Here is a 22802-nt window from a genome sequence, read left to right as displayed (position 1 = left end):
TTTCTCCAATGTCACTTAATGTTTCATATTTCATATGCAGACACATAAAATTTTATGTAGCCAATTAAGTCCATCTTTCCTTTGTAGTTTATTTTACAGCTTCTAACTCTGAAAAGCCATTTCCCTGTCAAAGGTAGATTAAAATGTTAGCTTTCAATTTTTCTAATTTCTCTCCAATAGTATGACTTTTCATAGTTAAATTTTCAATCATGTCTGTACCTTCCTTAATATAAACACAACTAACACATTACATGTTCCATAAACATTTATCATTTTTAATGGCTTTCTCTGGTTTATGAAGAAGAGCAGAGCTCCCTTGTCCATTCCTTCATTTCTGATTCATTCTCCTACCTCTTCTCTGCAAAAGATTCTGGTGCTACTCATTGGAAATTCCTTGATCAGCAGAATGTCAAAAGAATTCAGCTCCGCGTTTTGCTGGCTATGGAAAAATTTTTACCTTTAAATGCTTGATAAAGCAAATGTCTAAAATTAACTTCACCAACTAAAACTGTTAAGATTGGCATTCACACCACAGGACAACTGTCAATTTATTTTAGCTTTCTTCTCTCCTCCCTCTCCTTCTTTCTCCTCTTTCTTTGTTCACTTACATTCTCAAGGCAGTTTGTTCAGTGGTAGTCGTCTGCTTGGATTAGAAGTGTTACCATATAAAGATATTTAATGAACATACCTATTCACCATAAAAGAGGTTTTGTGAAATTCAAATATCAGAGTTACTTGGGATGCCATGAAATACATCACAAAATTTAGGCAGAATTATCAAGTAGAAACAAACTTTATAAAAGGACCAATTTCTGGGTAAGATCTCTTATGGAAACAATATGTTTTGAGAAAGGAAAAATAAATACAAAGACCCGTGAATTTAAGCACCCTTCCTTTCCCCAAACTTAGTATCAGACACTTAAATATATACCTATGAATCTGGCAGCAGGCCTAAAAGAAATTTAATACACCTAGTTTCTGTTTTCATTTGACCCTCTGGGAAACAGGATTCATGAGAGACATAAGTTGGGAGCAGAAACTGCAGAAATGCTTGTTTGCTATAAACCATATTAATACTCTTCCATACAGAATAAGACAGTAAAATAAAGGTAAGAATGGCTAGGATCAATGCAAATGTAAAAAGAGAATAAATAATATGGTTTCAGGCTAATGGTTATGGAAAACTATAAAATTATACACACATACATATTAATAGATTCCAAAAGTAATGCCACTAATATGTTTACACATACACACACACTCTCTCTCTCTCTCTCTCTCTTTTACAGAAATAAACATCTTCCTTGGGAAAAAATGCGCATTTTGATGACCCATGGGAGAAATGTATCTTTAAACAAAACAAGATTTCCTGTACATTATTTTACAGTAATACCAATGTTCCAACCAGGCACACAGAGACACTCCTGGCAACAACTCCGATAAGAAAATAGGAGAACAACATGTAAATGTAATCAGGGTGGAAAGGAAAAGAATTCGTGAGCCAAGGTAATAATTCAAGAAAAATTTTTTTCAAGCTAAAGCCCTATTTAATCAATTAATTAAATGGTAACTGATTAAACAGTTGGTAAAATTATAGAGAACTATCTATGTTTACATAACAATATGAGAAATGTTTTTCTGCCTTCCTTCATTTTTTTAATGTTTAAGAAAGCAAAACTTGGAAGATCATGGCTTCTGGCCATTTGGCAAGCATCGTATTTAAGGAAGCATAATTCCAACCCACTCATTTGACATGAATTAATATTCCTGAGGTTTTATATAGTCACTTAAAGCTTTCAGGAAATGGTTCCTCGATGCACCTGCCACCTTATTCCATGAAATCGATATTTCACTTAAGCTAAGTCAGGAAATCTTAAGTGATGAATTCAATTTATGACTGTTGCTTCATGAGCTGCAAGTAGATAAAACATAGCAGTGAAGTCGAAAATCATTACAGTTAAATAGCTTTACTTCTTTTCGGAGGGATGTTTACTAAGGTACTGTTAGCATAATTAATAAAAGTATATCATCTTAGGGTAACAATAACAACTTTAATATGTGATATAGTACTCTTCTATTGCCACATGTCAGTTTATAAGTGATGAGATAACATTCTCTGCCTATGCCTGAAATGAATCTATTGTGATTGTGGGATACAGTTGCCCATCAATATAAAAATGAAAACTGATAATATTGATCCAAACTTCATGCAAAGATAAAAGAAAACAAGAATTTACTGAAATCCAGATATGTTACTATTTAAGCAGAACACAAAAATTCACCACATTTTCAGTCACAAGCACCATGTTATATATGAAAGGCAGTGAGAAGCTGAGGTTCCACATAAAACAGTTTTGTAGACATAGACACATTTTTTATAAAAGCTTTTATAAATAGTATATCCCTGGTATTGGTCTTCAAATGTTGTCTCTCCTCCAATAATTACTAACTACCTGATTGACTTCCATACACTGATCCTTAGAGTTTCCTAGGATTTAAATGTGGGATACCATTATCTCATTTTCAAAACAGAGAATGAACAAAGAGATAAAATCTGAAATTCTAAACCTGTCAATTTCTTAAATGGTAGATCTTTGGTGATCCTAAAATTGTTGCTTTTGTCAGTTGGCTCATTAAATTAAGAAAACTCTGGAAATTTTCAAAACAAACACATGCTAGTAAAGTATATTCCTGTATCTCTCATTTCTTCATTGGTTTGTTCATGCCTTCTAATTGGCATTCTTTTTCTTCTTCTTCTCTTCTTCTTCTTCTTTTTCCCTTTTGGGACACCTCACTTCAAGTCTAACATATTCCTGTGGCCTAACATTCGACGATGATGGAAAGACTGAGCTTTGGAATCAGCAAGACCCTGGCTCAAATATCAGATCTTCCACTTACAACTGTGTGATATTAACAAGATACCTAACTTCCCTCAGCATCAATTTCCTCATCTGTAGAATAAAGAAATAGCACCCACTTCTCAATGTCACTACGTGGATTAAATTAGCTAAAAAAATAGAAACTGCTTGGCTTAAAGCCTGACACTGATCAGTTACTGCATAAATCTTAGTTTCCTGCCCTATTGCCAAAATGACATTCAATAGACATTGCTAATGATATTTACAGGTACATATACCAGTGTTTCTTCTTTTCAGTTATTTATCTGTATTCTACTCCTAGACCTAATTAATAAATGTCCTTCATGTTCAACACTCATCAAGATTTTCATTACCCTAAAGGAAAATAACTAAAATAATATTACATAAATGAAAACCAAAAGAGACATCACATTTCTAAAGAACATGTTCAAAATTGAAGAAACTCTAGAACATTCGCTGTAAAAAGTTAAAATGCCTAAGCAGTTTGAAGAGAAGGAGAGGCAGAAAACTCCTTAATTGTACAATCCAGTTTGATTCTCAGTAAAACAGGGTTAGAAAATTGAAGAACTCTCTGTAAAGATAAAGCAAAACATTCTCTGGGAAGTCACTCATTGCCCTCAAGAGAATATATATTGTTGTAGTCAGGCTACTTTGCTTAAAAGAGCTCCAAGCAAAAGGGTGAAAAGCAGACTACAACTGTGGCAAGAAAGATCATGGAGATGCAGTCAATGTTCACAGGGAAGAAGGCTTGGATATATACCAGAAAAGACAATAAAACATTTCTATCTAACATTGTAACAGGATTTTCATGTATAGATAAATTTGTAGTCAAAATATGGCCACAGTTTACAGAAACTGTAATTCAGACAGAGAAATTAGCTAGCACACCAAGGCTTCCCAAATTTTCCCTTTCCAACAAATCACACTTTCTCAGTTTCGATTCCAGTCTGCCTTGTCACAATGATGAAACAGAAATAACGTATGTGAGGGACATCAATCTGGGAACCACCTTCTACACAGTCATTCAGATCACACTGCCTGGCTTTCAGGGGTCCAGTTGTCTTCTCAAACCCACTAAACGTGAACAAGGGAATGAGTGACAACTATGGGGTTCCATACAGGGAGACCCTCAATGTCCATTTTCACCCAATGTCACTAGCTGGTACCTACCCGGAAGGAATGAATGGAACCACTCCACTGCAATCCCAGCCACTCCTGCTAGTTCAAGCATTCGGTTCAGCATCACATCATGACCAACACGAAAGCAGCTGAGGCTCTAATATAATCATCATGGAAAGTTGTCCCAAATCCTTCATTCGAGGAAGATCCTTCATACACACCAACGCTGTCTCCAAGCCATGCCGGGGTCTGAAACCAGACTGGAAAATATTATATATGTGTATATATAGTAAAACTCCCACATACCACTCTTCTACTATGTTATATTTGTTTACAGCTGCTTAACCCATCCTATGTATATATATTTTTATATATTGCCTTCTCAAGGTGAAAATATGAACATTCAAGGAAAGATCCTTTCCATAGTAGAAGGTAAACTGAAAGCATATGAAGACCTGGAGCTGCCTGGTAAGGTAGTTGAGGCGGTCCCAAATGGAACATACTTTGTCCTGAAGGGAAGAGAGAAAACACAGTATTGGTTTCCAAAGCTAATCTTCTACACTTGGTATACAGGATCAAACTATTCCAATATTATTTAAAAAGAAAAAGAAAAACCTTGGCTTTATGGGAAGGCCATGGCAGGTTAACCCTTGAAGCTCTGCTGGATTACCAAAAATGCCTTTTTCCTCTGGAATCCCACTGTGTGACACCACTTTCATGTTCCTAACAACCATCGCCTTGACTGCATTATCAGACCCTCCACTGATCACCGCGCTCTAGACTGACAGCACTTGCTAATCATGCGGACAGGGCCTGGAACCTTTGAATGAGTAGCAACTTCAAATGGTAGGAATAATAATAATAATAAAAGATCAATGGAGACTCAAGAACTATTATATGTTAAGGAGCAAGAACAAATGAACTGAAAATATATCACTTTTTCTTCTCACTTAATGAACAGGCTTTTTAGAAAGAAAGTGACAGACATTATACAAAGTTTTCAAAGTTTAACCAGAGAATTCACTATTTTTCTCTAATTGAGACCTTTATTACAAGACTAAGGACTACATGTTTCCTTTTGACTTTCTTCTAAACTGATATATATACTACTGAAAACAAAGACTTTCAACCCCAATGCAAAATTATACTGTTTCTATATTCCCCTGAATGTGTCTAAAATAAAATTAAATGGGTTGCATCACTGCAGCATTATTTCCTATGTACTTTTCTCAAATTTTTATTTGCATCAAGTAAATGGCTATTTACAAAACTGCTCATCATATAAAATTCCACTTAAAATTAACATAATTCCATCTTCTAGTCTCCATTTCACTTGCTCTACTGGCCAGACTCATCCAATTCTTGTCAACTATATTCTGTCTGTACTAAAATGAAAAAGCTTGTTAATGTCCATTTGGTGCACTGCCTCCTCTACTCTCTCAATATACACTTTAGTTCCCAAGTCAATCATTCCATTGATGTCAAATATCCAAAAGCCTTTTAGACAGGTCTGGACCTGTGATTTATATAAATATAATACTTGCTATGTTTTGGGGGGCATTTTCCACTAACTTCATTGCATCTCATAAAAAAGTGACACATTTCTCATAAGAAAAATGCAAAACATAAGTGGATCAATGAGGCAAAGGCCTCAGAAAACATACTTAAAGGAATAGATCACTTGGTTGCTTAGCTCAGACTTAAAATCTACTTGGTGCTTAGCAATATACAATGCATTTCCCTCTTAAGTTTTAAAGTCCTCATTTGACATACTGACACTCTATTGCATAACCTGAGGGTTGACCAAGTACAGTAACATAAGAGTCTCCTTAAGCCATCCTTAGTTAATTACAGATACTAGTTAATTAGTTAATACAGATATTAACTAAATATGTCTATAAGTAATGTATGTTCAATCAAATAAGCATTTACTGAAACATCTGCTATGATCCAAGAACTATACAGAATATACAAACATCAGTATATGTCACTAGCTCTCTTTGAATTCAGGATTTAGTTAGGAGAAAGACATATAAACAAAAAGACCTCAGACAGAGATACATTAAAAAACATTCCTTGGAATATGAAAGGAGGAACCAGATATACACCTGGGAATTGTGGGGAAAGATTCCCAGGGGAGATGACAATTTGTATCTGAAAAGATAAAGAGGCGTTAAGGGTAGCAGTGATGGTAATAACCATCACTAAGACATTAACATATGTGTAATTTATAAGAATCTTGGAAATCAGATCACTACTCAAAAGTAAAATATATTCTATTCTACATTTAGTTTAATAGACAGCAAAACTATTTCAGTATAATGGGAAACTCTTAGTATACTGTAAACACTTAATAAATATTATACAAGCCAAAAATATCACACAAATAATGACATAAGTTTTCCAGGTAATTAACTGTTATCTACATATTTAAATGTAGCCCTCCTCAGAGATGGTAAAGTGGTTTGTTCAGTAGAATATTCTCTAAAATTGCACTTTGTGTATGTGAAACTTCATAATCAAATTTCAAACAAAATTTGGATGATATACAAATACATAAGACTCTGAGACACATTATTTCCCCCCAAGACATACCAATTAAATAATTAGGAGGAGGTACTGTCAGGATACTATAAATTAATACATATAAGTGTGGAGGATGAGAAAGCAGAGGAAATACTACCTCAATATTGTACATTCTAAGGCTAAAGTGACTCAAGTATGACAGTTAGCTAGAGAAATAGACCTTTGGAGTCACAATTAAGATGCCCCCAAAAGCATCTCATTTAATGAAAAATAATTTATTCACTGGTATATTGTAAATAAGAAAATACCTGATACTAGAGTCTCAACGTTAGTCATTGACAGGTATCTTATTAAAAACAACTCGGGCTCTGATTCATCGAGCAACCATGGTTTTAAATCTTATCACTGAGTCTAAGCCAACAACACAAACTAACTAGAATTCCTTTTCCAACTTCTCAGGAAATTTTAGATAAAAATTAAGTATTAAACAATATTATATACTTCTTACTGAAATGTGAAACTTTTGGAACCACTCTGCCAAAATACTACCGTGAAGTTTCTTAGAATACAAATTTGACTTGACAATCCATGCAATCTTGATTAATTTCCCTAAATTCCTAATAAGACAGCAAACAGTGAAATCTCATAAATCAAGTATCTTAAAATTTACCCCATATTTTTCAAATTATTTATCTTCATAATAGTCTTATGATGCAGAATAAGAGTTATAATTTTTCCCCCATTTTACTGGAAAGACAAAAATAAATAAAAGACTGAATGATTTATCCAGGATAATACATCATGTTATAGAATAGAGCTAGAACTCAAATTTCCATTCACTCAATCAGAAATATCATGAACCTGTTATATGAAGGGTACCATGGGATCAGTGAAACATAAACTCTACCATGAAGGAAGCTGCAGTCCTATTATAACAGGAGAAATTTTGAGTTTATTAGATACTACAATAGAGGACCACACATACTGTGTTATAATGGAATAGCAGGGATAAAACGATGAGTTAAAGATGGAGTTAGTAAGTTCTTCACTGAGGTGGTGTTATATTGCATTTGAATTGGGTTTTGGAGGTACGGAGTAGAAGATAAGAGGTGATGCAGGTCATTACAGGCTGAGCAGAGTGAGAAAGACAAATATACGGAAGATTGGCAGAAAATCAAGTATGCAGGTACTTTTATTCAAGTGTCAAAAATGATAATACATATTTAAACTAAATCAAGCTCAAACATGAGACTTAACTTAAAAATAAATACAGCAGAGGCTGCAAGTTGTTCCCTACAGTTAAGACTCCCACCTTTTATCTGAGAACATGGCTCCTGCAATAGACTATATTCTCCAGCTTTCCATTCAGTTAAGTGCAACTACGTGTCTCGCCAATGGGGCATGAGGAAGACTGATGCACTTAACTTTCAGAGCACATCTATAAAGGGACTGGATATGCCTCTTCTTCCAGCTGCAGCTTGGGACATAAATTTCATGGCAAGCCTTACAGGATGTTGGGAATGAGGAGAAAATCCTAAGTAAATGGTACAGCAAGACAGAAAGACTCTGGCTCCCTAGAATTTGGGATATAGCAAAGTTATTTCATCATTCCTTGGACTATCTACCTGTAGACCATGCTAGGATAAATGAACTTTTACTGACTTAACCACTTATTTGGGGACTTCATGATACCCATGCAAACATGATACTACTTTATATAAACAGGCTATGCTATAAAGTAAATACAAATTAAAAGTAATTTCTTGGTTCTCAATTCTCAAACCTGAGGAAATAATCTGAAAATACTTAAATTAATTGCAAAACATTGAATATAATCAACAATATGCAATTATAATAGACTTTCAAATTTATTTCTAAATTTTAATCTGTATAAACAACCTAAGTAGTAGAAAAGTCAGAGATTCATATCATTATCATAAGTAAAGAGTAAGACAATATATCATAAATTCATTACAGAAAGTATTTAATAGCTCCACATTGTACTGGATTTAACCTTATTTAATCTATAAAATTATCATTACATATGTTCCATATGCACTGATATGTTAAAGATCCATTTATAAAAACAAACAAACAAATGCATTATTAATGACAGAAAAAAGAATCAATAAATAAAAACTAAATTTTTGCTGTAAGTTCACATTAGTTGACATTGTTTTCATTTACCCATTGGACATGTCAGACCACTCAATTTTATTGTGATTACATTTAAATATTTGATTGTTATCCATTTTAAGTTGTATAGAAAACAGAGGAAAATTTAATAATATATTGTCACAGGATGAGTGAAGAAATGAAATGGGCTGCAAGAGTCCAAAGGGAAAATTCTAAAAAGAGAACAATGGGTACTGGATGACTCGTTTGCATCAAACTGTCTGCAGGCAAATCTATTTGCCCTTGCTTCACATACTACCTCATACTACAGACATTCTTAAAAATAAATGGAATAAGCATATTTAATAAAATGATCTAAGGCATTGCGCCTTACTGAGCTCACATCAACCCTCAAAGGCAGGAACGTAACACTTACCCTACTCTCATTGTCCCCCTTCGACAAGGAAGGCCTTGATGGCAACAAGAAGCCAAAGAAGTAAAAATCAAGAATGCTAGATTACCATCTGAAGTATACATTACAGCACAATCTCTCTTGTTCCCCTAACTCCTGCCAAGAGAGTTACAAATATGTACTTCAGTAGAAGGCAAGTCAAATCAGGTAATAGAGGGTGACTAAATCAATGAAAACCCACCACTTCAGGAAAATCGATTGAATGGCATGTCCCTTGTAACAGTACCTTAGTATAGAAGATTTATCTTTTCTTTATGTGGTCTGGCTTTACCTACTACTGGCCTTTTGCTGTTTCTTCTCAAATTCTGAAATAATCAGTCTCTTCTGAGTTTAAAGACGAGTCAAATATTTATTAGTTCTATTATGGTAGACAACTCATCTTCTCTAAGCCTTAGTTTATTGATATGTAAAATAAAAATTTAAGACTATATGACCTGCAAAGTTCTTAACAGAAACAAAATGTTAAGTTCTGACCTAAACTTCATCCATACCTTAGATTGCATCCCAATGTAGTAGAGGCTGCTCTGAATGTCTTCTGATTTTAAAGAGGTTTGATTTCAAATAAATTCTCAAAGCATGGCTTAAAATTGAGATAGTAATGACAAGCAAATGGCTCCTTGTATAAACTATTCCTGACTTCATGAAAGGGTGTGATTCCTTAGCTATGAGAAATTATTCAGCCCACTACTCTTTTATCACAAGAAACACTTCTAAATAAAGGCTAGGAATTGCTTCAGTGGCCAGGTGGTTGAAAATTGTGCAAGGGAAAGACCGCATTTAAAACGTTAGATAATGATCTGCTCCTACTCAAAATTCTACAGGCACTCTTTCACAATTCCTCACCACTGTCTTATGAGAAAAGGTAAGAGTGTATCACTATATCTAATATACATACTAATTTATAAAAATTTGAAAAGTAAAAGTTTTAAGTGGCTGACTCGAAAGAATAGTATCTAAAAAAGTAAATTAAGTAAATTCTAAAACTGAAAAATCAAGTTAACATTTCCAATATTAAGGATGGATAAAAGAAGTGAGCAGTGAGATCTATTCTTAGCAACTCCAAATAGTACTTTCCGTGTTCCTCATTAACTTTGTTGGATTGGAAGTATGGGGAAATTCCTAAGTGATCTTTGCTAATCCAAACATTTAGGAATGTAAAATTTGAACCACTCTTGAAACTGTCCCACTAGCAACAGCTTGTTCCAATAAATCTTCATGAATGTCATATATAATTATGCATATATAATTATGCATATATATGCATTATAGTTGCATATATATATATATATCTCAGCAGATCACCTTTAATAAACACAAATGAAGCAACAAATTTAATAATTATTGTACAAATTGTTGTATTTCATGCAGACATGCAACAGAAGAACTAAGGAATGAGTTCAGGCTAGCTGCAGTGGCCTTAAGAGAATGTGTTCTGCTTGGAAATTTTACACCTGTCTTCTGTAAAAATAAAAAAGAAAGAGTGGTGTGTTTATACTTCCCGGTGGAAATACAATGAAGGGATAAGATGAGGAAGGATGGATAAGTGGCTATGATACAGATTACCAATAACAATAAAGTATACGTGATTACTTTCTGCTTAAGAAAATTTCCTTTAAAATGCAGTAATGATGCTTCTGAAATTGCACTCACTTACTCATTTGGGCCTCCTTTCCTTTCCCCAGATGCATTTCTTAAAAGGAGAACAATGTTACTAACTTAGCCTCCTCTACCCCAACCTAATCATGATTTAGTCAGTCCCATCTATTTTCACTGAGTTGTTTCGCAAGGGTAGCAAGTGCCACCCTCTAATGTTGCCTTTTGCATCACCGACATTTTTTTGGCAACTCTGCTTTGGTCACAGTGAGCACGTTCCCTGGAAACAAGTTCCAGCCTAAGTTCAGTTATCAACCACAAAACAGTAAGAGTCCTACAAAGTCTTTGGGTCTTCCATTCCCCAAGGTATGTTTCCCACCCTCCCAGCTTTACCTTCTCAAATGAAGAGTGAGACATTCCATTTCAAACATGTCTAGCTGCTGTCCGTAAGCCCAGATCTTCACCTGTAGTCTTACTCCTCCTGCTGGATGGGCATAACAAAGTGTATCGGGGTCTTTGCGTCCTCCGAATCTAAATGCAATTTTTTTTTTTGACTCTTCAACCCTATTTACAACTAGGTTATAAACTGAAAGAGGCTCAATACACCTATATCTACAGGCTAGCCTTGAATATCGGTAACATGTAAGACTGAACAATCAGCCAGAAAAACTGCTGAGGGGGATGAGAAGAATGTACTCAGTAGAATTACATAACCAATACTTTTCTTAATCAAAACTTTATTAGGTTCATGGGATAAGTATTTAAAAAGGTCAGGTGAAACTGGTTCTGAATCAGACACGAAATCCTAATCTTGTCACTTGCCAGCCAGATAAACAGCCTTAGTTTCCCTACCTATAATATGGGAAATACAGTAAATATCAACTCACTTCAAAGGTTCTTAAAAGATAATTCATGTAAAGTCCTTAGCATTGGGCCCAATATAATTTAATGATGGAAAGGTAGGTATTCTTTTAATCCTTAGCCTGTAGTCATCAATCTGCTTGACATGCTGCATAAAATATGGTAGCTCAGCATTATGCAAACTAATGAACGGAGAGAGGTGTATATTCCTTACCTTAATGAGCTTATATTTGTAATGGAAAGGCGTCAGTTCTTGGCATGATAGAAAATACTACATTTTATTAAGAATTCAAGAGAGAATTTAGAAATTCCTAAATCTAAAAATTTTTTAAATAAAAATAAAAAAGAAAAGCATTATTCACTGGACTAAAAACATACTTTCCAGAAAGCGGTTAAAAGGCCTAATGAAATGACACAGAGAAGAATAGTTCGCAACTGTGCTGATAAATCAAGAACAGGGACTACATTTTATTAATCCAGCAACTTGTACAGTTTCAAGAACAAAGCATGTGCTTAATAAGTAAGAATGGAATGAATGCATGCCTTAAAGCTTCCACAAAATCCCCAGGATCTTACACAGTGAGCATAATAGGTACGGTATTTGAATGATTAACTTCATGTTATAATATCTGTATCTCCATTACTTTATTTCCATTTCTCTGATGTTCTTTAATTTGACTACTAAGCACCTGACAAAGCTCTGCACCTACACATCTGAGTGCTCTGAGCCGGGAGGTGATTAACAGCTGACGAGAAGGCAGAGCCAGAGCAGAAGCCCTGCACGGCACCCACAACAGGCTTTAACTTTTTAAAAAATGTCAATAGAAATCACTTTTTTTCTTTTTAATTGCATCTATTTGGATAACACTGGCTAACAAAATTATACAGGTTTCAGGTGCACGTTTCTACAACACATCATCTGTACACTGCACTGTGTTCAGCGCGCCAAGTCAAGTCTCCTTCCATCACCATTTACCCTGACTATACACTCCTCCACCTCCCTCCACCCTCCTCCCCACAGCGATCGGCACACTGTTGTCTGTGTCCATGAGTTGTTTTTTCTTTTTTTGCTCATCCCTTCATCTCCCCACCACTCCCTGACAGCTGTCAGCCTGCTCTCTCTGAGTCTAGACATTTCAGACAGACTCCCAGTCAATAATTATCAATTTAATTTTGTATAGGCATCTCAGGGGGTGTAGGGTACATGGTCCTTAATTGTCCCGAAAGAACTAAAACTTACTGTTAGGAATTATGCACTGTAGCTTTTAGAAAACCTGGCTTAACAAGTTGCCATAATTTTTATTCCTCTAAAAACAAATCAACTATAAAAAGAAGTCCCCATGTCAGCATATCAACTGTTTTGCATTTGAATTATGTTGTCAAGTTCAAAACAATGAAGCAAAACTAAAATCATTTAGGCATGTGGCAATTAAGAGCACAAGCAATGAAATGAAGAGATACAGAGAAAAAAACACCAAAAATTAAATGAAATCACCCCAGTTAAATGTCTATTCCTCCCCAAAGATTTTCACCTGCAGAGATCCTTAGAAAGACTCACGTACAAATGCAATTTTATATCCATTCCTGCTTCTATTTCTGCACTGAAATATTTATAGAGAGCTCAGTATTTCAGGACTAAATTATATGTAGATCTTGATAAAGCTGAAATCACCTAAATTACCTTTTTGTTCAATTATTTGGAAGAATGGAGAAAGAAAGCTTGACAAAATAAAAAGGCATATTAAGAAATGGTCATTTCAGAGCAGTAATTGCATACCTTAGTGAATACTGATATCTTGAGGTTTATACGCAGTCGCCACAGCTATTTTTACCAAAGGCTTCAAATAAAATCCCAATCGATTTATGTTATGTGAATTTATACATTTTATTTGAACACAAAACAACCCAAGTATTATATTGGTTTATGTTAAGAATAACATGAAACACATACTAGGAGTATGTAAAAATGGAAGCATTTTGTACAGTATTAAGCATATGGTTATGCGAATACCTTCTCGACGAATCAGATACTCACAATTCTAGAAATATCCCTATGGTATGCCATGAATTCTGGAAATGTAAATTTCTAAATTCTGAATCACTGTTACGAACTGAATTTTCACATAGGGAAGCCCGAGCCCCTAACATGGCTATATTTGGAGAAGGGGCCCCTAAGGAAGTGATTGAGGTTGTCTGAGGTCATAAGGACGTGGCCTTGATCTCATAGGATAGCATGCTTGTAAGAAGAGACATCAAAGAGTGTACTCTCTCTGCACTCACACAACCAAGAAAGGCCATGTGAGGACATGGCAAGAAGGTGGCCATCCGCAAACCAGCAAGAGAGGCCTCATCAGAAACCTACCCCGCTGGACTTTGATTTGGGACTTCTAACCTCCAGAACTAAGAGAAAATAAATTTCTATTGTTTAAGCTATCCTGTCTATGGTGTTTTATTATGGCAGTCTGAGCAGACTAAGCCAATCACATATGACTTCAGTCTGGGAACCAGGAAAAGTGCTGTTCCAAATTTGGTACATTAGTGTGAGGCATTCTATCTGAAAAGTGCTTCCTCCCCATTCAGCGATCCAATCGTATTGCCTCTTATGGACCAATGGGATAACTACCAGAAGTGCAACCCTCTGACACACGCCCACACGTGACACAGTTCATGAATGCCTCATAGCACTCTTACTTCCCAAATCATGAAAAGATAATGGGGGAGATTTCACTGTAACAGCAAGTAGTCACTGTGGCTGCAATCCCAGATGCTTGAACATAAAGGCTGTTAAGCGGCCCAAGTCCAGACTGATTAGGGGTGTGCTGAGGAGTTCAAAACTGACCCCAAAGGGTAATGTTTCACATAATTATTTTTTAACTCAGGAATGCTTCCACAGTAATATATAATCTTATCATTCCCTGAAGAATTATTTTAACAACCTTGTCAATATAAAAAAGTAATTTTAAGTAAAATAGTTTCATTTATGACAAATTACATAATTATTTTTAAACAAGTAGTCATATCCATGTATAAGTTATGAATTCTTACATACAAGTTTTATACCAGTTAATTTAAAACTAATTAATTATGTACAAAAGGACAGATAATGCCAACCAACAACCATATTAAGTGACATATTTTTGGGAGGAACCAAATGTGTATAAAAATACCAGACTGGAAATTCAAAAACCTCATCTAATTGTACCATGAATTATCATAACATCACACCCTTATTCAGATATCATCTGAATAGGAAAAAGATATCATACCAGTTTTATCTAATTATCTCCAAAAATACAACTGAAATATCTTTTGATGCATAGTTTACTAGTTGCAATATATTCTCTGGAATATTTTGGGTTATCAGTTACCAAATACTGCCGTTCTTGAGAAAAAAATGGATTTAAGAAGGGGGAGACCATGTTTAAAGAGATCAGATAAGAAGACAGTGTGCTAGTCTAGATAAGAAATTATAAGTGACCCATTTTGTGTATGGTGACAAATTGCGATCTAGTATCTAGCCCCAAAATTTGCAAATATCTATTTGTAAAGATACATATACCCCTATGTTCATTGCAGCATTCATGGTGGCTAAAACATGGAAACAACCAAAGTATCCTTTGACAGATGATTGGATAAAAAAGATGTGGTATGTATATACAATGGAATATTACTCAGCCATAAGAAAAGACGAAATACTGCCATTTGCAACAACATGGATAAATCTTGAAAATATTATGCTAGGCAAAATAAGTCAAAATATTATGCTAGGCAAAACTAGGCAAGAACCATATAATTTCACGCATGTGGGCTCTAAAACCAAAAACCACAAATGAACAAACAAGACAAAAACTCACAGACACAGACAATAGAATGGTGGTCACCAGAGGGAAGGGGAGTGAAGGGAGGTAGTGAAGGGTAAAGAGGGTTAAATATATGCTGACAGAGGGTGGCCTGACTTTGGATTATGACCATACAATGTAATATAGAGATGAGGTATTATACAATGGAACACTTGAAACCTGTATGATCTTATTAACCAGTGTCACCCTAACAAATTTAATTTAAAAAAGAAATTATAAGTGCAAAGAATGAATGGCAAAATGTGGGGATACAAAGAAAAAAAGATGTACTTAGGAAACAGGACTAACACTAGTCAAGAACCACATGGGCATGGGGGTAGGAGAGGAGAGTTAGGAATGACTCTGATTTAAATTTCTAATCTGAGTAATGACAACAAGAAAAATTTATGTAAACTTAGAGGCAGCCTATATATTCTAAAGGCTTTTTTATACACACTTATGTACACACCTATATATGTACACAAATATACCCAGTTTGCCCTATGTTTCTACTTAATAACATCATTGTCTCATTCACCCCTAAGTAGCTGACGGTGCACACCATTTGCACAATGAGAGGATTAAATGTTAGCAAATGGCATGGATGACGCTGTGAGTTAGCACTGTAATTCTAAAATGCCCCAATACAAACAAGTTCGACCACCATTTCAGTTCGAAAGGATGGATGCCAACATGGAGTCTGGAGATAAGAATTGATTTTGCAGTAGAAATTATTTGTGTTTCTTTCTTATCTCTAGACAAAACATTTCGCAGCGAGAAAGAATCATCTCCTATAGCACTAATTAGAAACATAAATCTCGCCAAGAAAAATGCCAAGAAATTTTATTGTTTGTCACTATACATGGTAATAGAATTTTCTGACATTTTATTCCCCTAGAAAAATGCAACATCTTTAATAAACCACTGCCCAGTGGAGATCCTAATTTCAGTGTATCATAACAGAGATTACAAAACAGAAAACATGCAAAGTGTTAAGACAAGTAGCTGTAAACAAATTTATTCTCAGAATTATCAGTGGGAATAAAAAGTTTCATTGATAACAGAGTAATAAAAAAATCTTAGAATGTCCTCATTGCGAAATCAAAAAATATGTCCATATTCCAAGTAACACTAAACACAACAGAGATTGTTTATAAACCTTTTCAAATGTCCCTACTGTGACAGGTAATTATACGCTGCTGATCTGTAAATGGCTGATAAAATCTAACATAGATTTTTTTTTTAAGTAAGGCAACTATAATGTAAAAATGTACCTCATAAATATTGCCCTTCCCCAATCCAAGTGTGGTCCAGGTGTGGTTTTTTAATTGCTTTCTGTGAGGGGGTTTTTTTTGCCTTTGTTTTATGACTGTCTCAACTCCATTAAAAACTGTTTACTATAATCAAATAATAGGAAAACCATATCACAGTTCATGCTGCAGTAATGACAGGTATCTTGTAATGATAATGCCCAACACATAAAAAATTATGCCTCACTGATGAACAGCTGTTCTGCTCTTGCTGGTGAGCGCTTCAAGCCCCACTCCTTGACCTTCCAACCCAGGTGTGTCACTATAACCAAGCTCACATTTCTTTGGAAGCATTACTTTAACAATTATATGAGCAGAGAAAAACATATTCTCAGGTATCAAAAATCCCTCAGTCCTCTTTGTAAAGGAATTATAACTTCTGAAAAAGCAAACCAAAAACAGAAAAGGAGAATGAAGACAATTCCAAAGTCAGTAGCCAAACCGACACGGTAATGGGAGTTACTCCTGTTTTTCTACAAATACTTTTATTTATTGCAGACAAGACCATATTCTACAGTAGCAGGCTTACTCCCTGAGGAGGGGGCAATGTTTAGCCAAGAGTCCAAGCAGGCATGTTAGATACCCACCACAAAAGCATCAAACTGCAATATGCACATATTTTATCCCCTCTCTACAAACATTGCAATTTGACTGATTATAAGAGTCTGATCATTTGAAAAGCATTCATACTGCTATGTTTTATCAGTTGTTGGCAAGTCATAAACACAAAGTAACAGAAGCCTGAAAAATAATCACTCAGAATCAGTAAGAGCAAGTGTAGAGATGGACCAGAGTAAAACAGTATTGATAGAATCTTCTATGCTATTATACAGAAGGAAATTAAAACTAACCAAAATACAGTTTCACCAAAAAACCAATTCTAGGAAATCAGGCCATGGTATTATTAATTTTTTTCAATAAAAAATATCTGTCCTTCTGACAATTTATTATATTCATATACCTTTTTCAAACCACATGAAAATTATGTATTTCAGTATGGCTTTTCCAAATAGAATTTAATCACACACTACACATTTCATCAAAACATGAAGAAGATACACAGAACATGATATAGAAAAGATGTCCTCTTTTTCTTATCTACATGAAAAGTATGTTATTTAAAGTGTCACTTGAAAAAGATCGTATAACATGTCAAGAATTTCATCTCAGTCAAATAAATTAACAGTATTATATATACTGAACACATTCAAGTAGTCACATCAGCTTTGCCAAAATTATTGGTGTATTTTTTTATTATACATTACAAGTTTAAACTGGCAGCACTTACAGTGTTTGAAAACAAGCAACAGCATAATAACCTTACTTGTTCACAGATGATCTGCTGGAGACTAACTGCATGCATATATTTAATGGGATTCCCACAAAAGTGTTAGAGTCCTTTTGATTAAAACAAACTATTGAAGAGGATGAAAAATACAAGAAGCTTCTGACTCTAAATGAAAGCCAAAGTCATCACTAGGCACCAGCAAATTACCATCTTGATAAGGAAGATTAATTTACTCAACAAATAATTGCTGAGTATCTCTTGAGTACTAGGAGTGTTAGCTACCTGTCCTTAAAGAGCTCACAGACCAGTGGGAAGACATGCAAGGATAAAAATTACAGCACAGTGAGGTAAATGCTACAGGAACTCTACCTGGAACACAGAATAAAAGTTATCCCTCCCAACCCCGCCCCAGGTACCGGAGGAAAAATGGCAACACTCCAAAGCCAGATTTGTACAGATGATTACATTAGTGGCATATTTGAGGGAGAACTGTTAACATGACCTCTCATCCATATAGGAGCCTGCAAGGGGTTATGGTCACATCAGTAACTTTCACAATCACTCCCCTGCATTTACCAGGCATATCACAACCCTGTGTTTCTTGAAAAATACATCATTAATAATACCTAGAAATTAAACAGCTATGTTTAAACTAATGATGATGGGATTTCTAAATGTAACTCCACTTAGATACAGTTACACTTCATTAACTCAGCTACCTTAAATATTTGGAAACATTTAAGAACATGGAAGGTAGCAAAAGAGTACATTAGGTAGGCAAAATAAATGTTAGAATATGCTGCCTAAAACATGCATTCCATATAGGAAAGCCCCACAACTCACTCAAAATCTATATACTTTTATTTTAGAGCTGTAATGAAGACAATTCCAAAGTCAGTAGCCAAACCGACACGGTAACGGGAAAGCAAGGGAAGGGTGGTCGCTGACATAGCAGCCATAAGTAACGGGTCCCCATTGACAGGAGGGAGATTTAAACAAATTTAGAAATAAATGAGAGCATAAAATGCATAGAGGCCCTTCAATATAAAACTGATTTTACAGAATAGAACGTTAATAGAAATATCACGTTTTTCTTTGCCTGCTCAACATGTGAATTCTTTGCAGCTACTTTCAATATTGTTGCACTGGTTTATCAGTATTGGTAACAAAAAAAAATCTTTTTTCTTTACAGAAGAACACAGTATTGGGGGTGGGGTGGAGGTGTGGCTGCATTTAGAGGAATGGGAGGGGGTGCTTTCTATTTCACTGTTCTTTATTCTTTGAAGAAGCTGTTCTGTTTGTTTGTTTTAACTGTACCTACATATGCTTACAACCCTTTAGTATACCATTCTGGGAAGACCGGCATTTTGAAAAATATGAAATAACGCTGTTATAATAATAAATGTAATTAAAATGCTGTTCAAAACCATGGTACAAGAATTTTGTACATAAGAACATAGTCATTCCTGTGGAGAAGAAGAATGTAATGAACAAATTTCAAACGTGTGCTTATAGGATAGACTTTTTATGTCTGTGTTGGCAGATCTCCCTGGCACCAATCCCACATTTGATAGGAGCTGAAATCCTTAGATTTTTACCCCCTCTTTCTTTTGGCTGTAGCACAAACATTTACAGTGCTTTCTAAATGGCACCAGTGTTTTCAAGGTTTTTGACAGGAGCAAGGAGAAAATTAATTTCCAGGTGTCCCTATTTTGTTCCCTGGCTCCTCGCATCGGCATCTGGCTTTGAAGACCGGGCTCCCCTCTCACGCAGCTGTAAGGCTCTGTCAGCCTCCTCCCTCCCCACTGTCGCCTTCCCCCCGTAGGAGAACAGTTGCTGCAAACACAGTGGAACTGCGTTATCTCAGGCTCTTCCTTCAGAACAGGCAGAAAAAGCCTCTAAGGAAGGGATGGAAATTTGAGCCTATGTGAACCATCCCACACTAAATTGTGATGTTCACGATCGCGCTTCTAAAAGATGCATCTTAAACAGGTAGCGGCTGATGTTACCCACACTTTACCACTACAGAAGTTGTAGGTAATACTGATTGTTTAGGAAAAGTTGGCCTTGGGAGGATATTCATTTCTCTCAGCAGTCCTGTCTCAGTTATCAGTCAAAATATGTGAAAGGCGGATCAACAGGTTTAGTTTTCACCAGCTTACAACCACTGCATGCTCAGGAGCTTGCAGGTATACAAATATCATACAAAAAAAAAATTCACTCTATATAACACAGGTTATAATATACATATATATGACAACTCTATGGTTATTTTATCCTCTAACAAACTTCTTCTTTTCTCCTTGAGTAATATCATCTTTGTGGCCCTAAACTGCTGGCTAAAGCCAAAACTGTAAAATGAATAAATAAATAAAAATAAAGGATCACCATAGATAAACAAAGTGTGGTATATCCATACAATGGAATATTATTTGGCAACAAAAAGGAATGAAGCACTGATTCATGCCACAACATGGATGGAGTTTGAAAAAATTATGCTAAGTGAAAAAGAATCACAAAAGGCTACACACTGTATAATCCCACATATATGAAATGTGCAGAATAGGCAAATCCACAGGCACTAAAAGCAGATTAGTGGTTACCAAGGGCTGGAGGAGAAGGGAATGGTGAATGATTGCTAATGGGTATCAGGGTTTCATTTTAGGGTGGTGAATATGTCCTAAAATTATGAAGTTGTAATAACTGCACAGATTTGTGAATAGACTAAAAACCACTGAACAGTACATTTTAAATGGTGTATAGTATGCTGCATTAATCACATCTCAATACTATTTTTTTAAAAAAATAGTTAATGATGCTCCAAGTAAAGGAGTTCTAAATATAAGAGGACTAAATTTTCATTGGCACTTTGAATTTTATCAGAGCGAGCTCATCTTTATATTGAGCCCTATCCAGCCTGTAAAAGTGTTTCTCTTGCACTATTCACGTTCAGAAACACAGTATCCTCTTAGAGAAAAGGAAGGAGGAGTGATTCCAATAAGTAGATGATTCGCACAGCTATGCTTTAACAAAGTATCCTCAATATTAATCCATCCAATGTAATTTATTAAACCAACAGGGAGTTCCAAGGAAATATCTGGTCATCCAAATATTTGGCAGCCACAAAGAAATTGCAATTAGTTAGTTAATTCACAGTGAACTTATAATTTGAAAATGTAGATACATCTATTATTTGGCAACTACTAGCCATTATTAATCAATAAAAATGGGAAATGTTGGAAATATAAATACTGACCTTGTTTCTTTTAACCCTTCTTTCTGAATGACTTCCAATATCTGCTTTGCTGTCATTGGTGAGTTGGGGTGTTTTTCTAGTGCCTGAAAAATAAAAATAAACATAAGATTCATAGATTATTGCATGGAAGCATACAAAATGAAAATGTGTGAGTCATGCATTGTTTCCTTAAAATTTTAACGGGGAAGTGGCTGTTATGTCAAAATAAGGTCCGATCACACAATTCAAGTGTCCAAAGTAAGAATGCAACTTTTTTCCTGGACATGTATGGCAATTTCTGCAACACATAGGGGTCATTCTTTTTTTTTTTTTTTTTTAAAGACACAAAGGCGTACACACCAAAAATAAAGGTGAAACTTTAAAAAACAAAGTTAATAAATGTATATCATTTCCCTTATTAAATATTGCTTGTATTTTATGGTTAAAGACATGCTTTCAGGCTGTTTAAATGTTTCCTAAATTTCCAGGACCTTGGAAACATGGAGCCTGAATACTACCAAGAGCAGAGAACAAAATGCTCATCAGAAATACCCTCTCTGGATTCATTTTGATCACCCTCATTTATATTAAAAAGAAAATCAGAAAAAAAGTCCTTCATGACCCAAATGGAAAGAAGCATACAGAAACCCAAGTAACTCATTACAATGTGCTTTCCAGTTCAGCTCAGTTTCCTTTCTTTTGCCTTTTCCAATTAATTTCAAGTAAACCCCTGCCTCTTCCCATTCAGCCCATCTCAGTTTTATAAAATGAGTTCCATTTTTTCCTCTTCCTCTGTGTCTTACACATGTTTGAGTAGAAGGGATTTCCTTAAAGTGTGGGGAAGACATGGGACATAGTTATTTCCACAGGCATTAGACGCTCTGCCCTGGGAATCCACTTTTTTTATTTAGCCAGGGACCTAACTGCATGTTGTGAAAGCAGCAAGCAGCAGCGGCCACACTGCGAACCAGCGCGGGCTGCAGGGGGCCTCCGCTGGGTACAAGGAACCAGTCTGCCCACTCTTCACCGTGACTTCCTCCCAGGGCAGACAACACCTACTTAAAGACCTTGTACAGAAGCGTCTGCACAAGTCATAGCCCCATGCAACTTAGAGATTCTAGAGTTCTGATTTGTGATGATTTACTAGAAGAGTCATAATTATTAAGAATGAACAGGGGCGTTCAAAAGTTACAAATTGAAAAGGCTTCCAAATCTGCTCCTAAGAGCTCTGTGAGCTCCCCTGCTGTCAATGGCCCAATTTCAACAAAGTCACTAGCGAAGGTTCCATTCATCAGGCCCTCCGAAGAGTTGCATACAGGCAGCCCCATCTCACCAGTGGGGCCACTTTCCTGGTCTCCCCTGTCTACTTTCCAGGTGATTTCCCCATTTTTCCCAGTCTGGATCAGTCCCTTAGTCACAGTTGGTAAGTTCTTTAAAGAACATGGAAATACGAGCTACACTAGAAAGAAGGTATGTCATTAGGAAAGAAGAAAAATTGTCCTCACAAAGGGAGACACTGAGAGCTGAACTGAAAACTGGGAAAGGGGGGAAAAGAAACAGAGGCA

General features: G+C 35.6%; 1 protein-coding gene across 1 annotated transcript in view; it reads right to left on the bottom strand.

Annotated features, from left to right (window-relative positions):
* ASXL3 (ASXL transcriptional regulator 3) overlaps window positions 1-22802 on the bottom strand; it is a 164958-nt gene that overhangs the window by 116198 nt on the left and 25958 nt on the right. Inside the window, exons 4-5 of the mRNA XM_054583813.1 lie at window positions 21259-21341; window positions 10702-10704 (exon numbers count right to left, since the gene is read on the bottom strand). Of these exons, the coding sequence (XP_054439788.1) occupies window positions 10702-10704; window positions 21259-21341 (86 nt within the window). The remainder of the gene's footprint in view (window positions 1-10701; window positions 10705-21258; window positions 21342-22802) is intronic.

The sequence above is a fragment of the Pteronotus mesoamericanus genome, unplaced genomic scaffold (genome assembly GCF_021234165.1).
Source record: "Pteronotus mesoamericanus isolate MK-2021 breed Mesoamerican mustached bat unplaced genomic scaffold, CSHL_Meso_final contig_74, whole genome shotgun sequence".
NCBI lineage: Eukaryota > Metazoa > Chordata > Mammalia > Chiroptera > Mormoopidae > Pteronotus > Pteronotus mesoamericanus.
The sequence above is the reverse complement of the archived record's forward strand: the minus strand, read 5'-3'. Positions and strand labels throughout refer to the sequence as shown.